We start from the raw sequence: 4,752 nt of genomic DNA, 5'->3' as shown, positions 1-4,752 counted from the left end.
CTTAATCACTGATGTTTGCCACTGGTGGTTGAATTGCTTGGACAAGGAGGCAATTTCTTGGGAGGCGCCCAAGAAATTCCTAGCGTTGTCGCATTCGATGAGAGCCGGTTTCCCGGGTCGTCCGATGAATCGTCGAAGTGCCGCAAGGAATGCGTTGGTAGACAGGTCCGCGACCAATTTGATGTGTACTGCCTTCACTGCCACACAGCCATATCGCTACGTAACCCTTGATGAGTTGCGCCTTCAGAGATGTGTGTCGATAGTGTATCGGTCCACACAAGTCGACTCCGGTGTGTAAGAAAGTTCACGTTGGTGTAACTCTCTCTGCTGGAAGGTCGCCCATGAGTTGGTGTACAGGTCTGGGGCGGCAACGGTAGCATTTGTAGCACAAGTGGACGATTCTTCTGGCCAGGTTTTTTGCTCACAGTGGCCAAAATCGTTCTCGCATGATTGCTATCAGTAGTTGTGGATTCACATGTTGATAGGTCCGATGATACAGGGTTGCAATCTGATTCCTCAGCGGATGGTTGGCGGGTAAGATGTACGGATGCTTTCGGTCGAACAGTATTGGTGCATGTCGCAATCTTCCGTCCACTCGTAGCAGGCCATCTTGTAGAAACGGTGCTAATAGTTTTAAAGGTGAGTTGTTGCCGACCGGATCGGATCGCCTTTCGATATATGTTTGATGTCTTTTGGAAATGATTCAGCTTGAGCGAGGTGAACTAGACACCGTGTAGATTCGGCAAGTTCCTCAAAGCTGAGATGATGTTTATGTTTATGTTTATTTGTCTATCGATGGACAATAATGCCCTCTTGAACCATTTAGCAATGTTTTACAATGAGTTCTTTACAATGGATTACAATAACATACAACATAAAAATGTGCACTATGGAACCAAATTTAACACAGAAACACGATCATTAAACTCAGTTGGCGAAATCCTCGGCTCAAAAGCGTCGCTGACTGCGTTGAAAGCACGGCACATGAGTAGGAACGGGTCAGAGGAGCCAAATTGCGTTCTACGGTCGTCGAGGGCCAACATTGCCCGAGTCCGGAGCGGCCTGGCCGGAACGTACAGGTTGATGGCAGCCAGTAGTGACGGAGAGTTAATACGGCCGTCGAGAAGTCCCGTGATGAACGACAACCTGGCTTTTCGTATTCGCTCACTTAGGGTGGGTAGCCCGAGTAGTAAACACCTAGTCCGGTAATCGAGCCTTTGGTTCCATGAGCGAAGTGCAAATCGTGAAATTTTGCGCTGGATTGATTCCAATCGAGCTAACGGACGCGCTGCAATTGGCCACCATATGATATTTGCATATTCCATCAACGACCGGATAAGTGAGCAATAGAGCGCCTTGGTGCAAGGTATATCATTAAGCTCGCGAGTCATATTGATAACTAGTCCTAGCATTCTGTTGCTGGTGGCTACTACGTGATCCAGCTGATCCTTAAATGATAGTTTTGTATCGAGCAAAACACCTAGATCCTTAACACATTGTTTTCGCGCCAAGGACTGTCCATCAAGCGCATATTCATACAATGATGGGCAGCGAGAACGACTGAAAGTGATGGCTTCACATTTATCTGTGCATAGGGATAAAGCATTACGGTTGCACCAACACTGGAACTCATGCAAGGAAGTTTGCAGTCGGGCGTGGTCTTCTGGTTCGCGAATAACACGAAAAATTTTCGGGTCATCTGCGTACAGTAGATGATTATCAGCCGGAAGGATGAACGTCGCGTCGTTGATGAAAAGAAGGAACAGCAAAGGACCCAGGTTGCTGCCCTGGGGGACTCCGGAAGATGCATGCACTGGACTTGACATGTACGGGCCTAACTTCACGGAATATTGACGATCTGTAAGGTACGATGTAAGCCACATTATCATAGGGTTTTGGAGACCAAGTAAGTCGAGTTTCGCTAGTAAGATGGAGTGCGATACACTGTCGAATGCTGCCTTGATATCCGTATAAATAGCATCTAGTTGTAAACCGGTATCGATAGATTTATGGCATTTGCTAACAAATTCTAATATATTAGTCGCCTGGGTACAAAACCATTTTGATTTACGCTAATATAGTTGCAGGCCGAGGCCAACAATGGCTCGTAGATTAGCATTTCGAACACCTTTGCACACACGCTGAGTGAGGTTATGCCACGATAGTTTACATCATCATTCTTACAGCCCTTCTTGTAGATGTGTCATCCAGGCAAATTTCCAAGTGGCAGGAAAGGTTCCACATCTCAGGGACTCCTTAAAAATCTTCATCAGAGAGGGAGCAAGCGCAGAAGCACACCACTTTAGGATAACGGCCGGTATGATGACCCAATCTGCGTTGTTGATGATTAGCAGGATTCGTGTTGTGTCAGAATCATCTTAGCCACGCAACCAGACGTTGCAGTCCGGTGAACGTTGAACGGAGGCTAAAAAGTTCGTTCGGAGCCACAGATTGTGTAGCCATGCAGATTGGTCGCTCCTCCAATTCGTCCATGGTGAATTCTTCTTGTCGAGGTTGATGAGTGTTCGTCCATTCCTCTGATGGTTGCGCCAGCCAGTCTTTCCGTGCCACCAAAGGGTTGAAGATTCCAGCTGATCCGCATCCATTCCTCGGCAGATGATGTCCGTAGGATTGTCCGTTCCGGGTACGTGCCTCCTCTTCTTGCCGTGAGTGATGTGTTGGATCTCGGACACCCGGTTAGCGATGAAAGTTTTCCAGCGTGACGGAGTTGCAGACAACCAATGCAGGACGATGGTTGAGTCAGACCAAAAGATGGTCTCGACCTGAAGCTTCAAGGTGTCTGACACTTCCTCGTACGAGTGTGCCAGTAGCAGTGCTGCAGAAAGCTTCAGTCGGGGTAAGCAAACATGCTTTTGCTTACGGGAGTCTGCTATTGGTGCCACTTTGGATTTTGCAGTGATGAGGTTGGTTATCACACGTCCATCTGTGTTGATCGAACGCAGGTAAATCGCCGCTCCGTACGCCTTCTCGGATGCATCACAAAAGCAATGCATTTGTAGATTCGTTGCTCTTTCGTCGGTTAAGAGCCAGCGTGGAATGTGGATCGTTTGCAGCATGGCCAACTTCTCGCGAAACAGGAGCCATCGGTTTTGTAGTGCTGTTGTTAACGGCTCGTCCCAGGCGATCTGACATCTCCACAGCTCTTGAAGGAACAGCATGTTAACAGCATAGCTTGGATGATAACTGGTCCAACCAGTCCGATTGGGTCGAATAGTTTTGCCACATCCGAAAGTGCGTTTCGTTTGGTGATGACGTTGTCTGCGTTCTAGCGTGGGATGTTGAACACAAAGGCGTCGGTGGAAATGTTCCACTTCAGTCCAAGTGTCTTGATGATCGGTGACTTCGAATCCAAGTTGAGAATCGTCCTTTCATCTTGCAGATGCTGGGGCAGATGTTCGAAGATCCGCCTGTTGTAGGTGGCCCATTTCCGCAAGCAGAATCCACCAGAAGCCAGGAGATCGATGAGTTGCTGACATACTCGTTGACCCTTGGGAATGTTGTTTACGCCAGTCAGCAGTCCATGTAGAAGTCTCGTCCGAGGATGGTTGCCGTTTCGAGATGGGTGCTAGCTCCGACCTGAGATAGCACTTGGAGGGTTTTGGTGGCCAAATACGGAGCACGTGATGTGCCATAGGTGACGGTGTTGAGTTGGAACGTTCGTATCGGCTCGGTTGGAGAATTTCGCCACAGGAGTTGTTGCAGCGGACGATCGATGGCAGCTATGTTGATTTGCCGGTACATCTTCTCGATGTCTGCTACCAGGGCCAATTTCGAGATTCTAAACCGCAATAGAATGGACATCAGGTTGTCTTGGATAGTGGGTCCAATCATCAGTGCATCGTTTAAAGATGTTCCGGTGTCTAATGCACACGAAGCGTCGTACACCACTGGGAGTTTAGTGGTGGTACTATCTGGTCGCACGATGCAGTGATGTGGAAGATAGTATGAGGGGGATGAAGATGTAGTATCGCTCTCGGCTAACTCTGTCATGTGCTGAAGCTCTGCGTACTCCTCGATGAACTGTGTGTAATCTGTCTTCAATGAGGCATTCGAGGATAGCCGACGTTCCAAGGCAAGGAACCGGCGTGTGGCTATCCCTTTCGAGTCTCCAAGAAGAGCCAGCTTCTCCTCTCGTTTCGGTAGCTGCACGATGAATCGACCGTCGGTGTCACTAGTGGTCGTGGCAGCGAACTGTTTCTCACAGTTGCTCTCCTCGACGGATAATGTGCTGGTAGCTCGGCATGACTCTAGCTCCCGGAATTTGCTCAGCTGCTCTTCGATCATAGTACTGCAGACTAGTGATGGGTAAATTCCACAAAAATCGGGAATCGCTTCCGAATGACTCCGCCAAAATTGGAAGCGGTTCCGGAAGGTAGGTGCAAAACTCCGACCTCGGAGCCGTCTGGAGCCGTTCGGAGCCGTCCAGAGCCGTCGGAGCCGTCCGGAGCCGTCCGGAGCCGCTAGTCGGCCGCCGGAGCCGTCCGGAGCCCTCGGAGCTGTTTGAGCCGTTGGAGCCGTCCGGAGCCGTCGGAGCCGTCGGAGTAGTTGTAATAGTCGGAAGCATTCTGAAGCGCATTAATTTTCCGATATTAGTGATAATTTTATTGTATTTTTCAAAAATAAACTAAAAATAATTGTTTGCTCCGTATATATATATATATATATATATATATATATATATATATATATATATATATATATATATATATATATATATATATATATATATAT

General features: G+C 48.1%; 1 protein-coding gene across 1 annotated transcript; it reads right to left on the bottom strand.

Annotated features, from left to right (window-relative positions):
• Nucleotides 1-3,531: 3,531 nt before the first annotated feature.
• Nucleotides 3,532-4,305, bottom strand: LOC120961254 (uncharacterized). The gene has a single exon (XM_040384954.2). It carries the CDS (start codon nt 4,303-4,305, stop codon nt 3,532-3,534), a length of 774 nt encoding a protein of 257 aa, XP_040240888.2.
• Nucleotides 4,306-4,752: the final 447 nt, after the last annotated feature.

Source organism: Anopheles coluzzii, chromosome 2 (genome assembly GCF_943734685.1).
Source record: "Anopheles coluzzii chromosome 2, AcolN3, whole genome shotgun sequence".
Lineage (NCBI taxonomy): Eukaryota > Metazoa > Arthropoda > Insecta > Diptera > Culicidae > Anopheles > Anopheles coluzzii.
This window is presented reverse-complemented; position numbering and strand designations above follow the sequence as displayed.

Excerpts from the sequence above, each read along its gene's own strand:
- LOC120961254 (XM_040384954.2), bottom strand. The coding sequence starts at position 4,305 with ATGATCGAAGAGCAGCTGAGCAAATTCCGGGAGCTAGAGTCATGCCGA.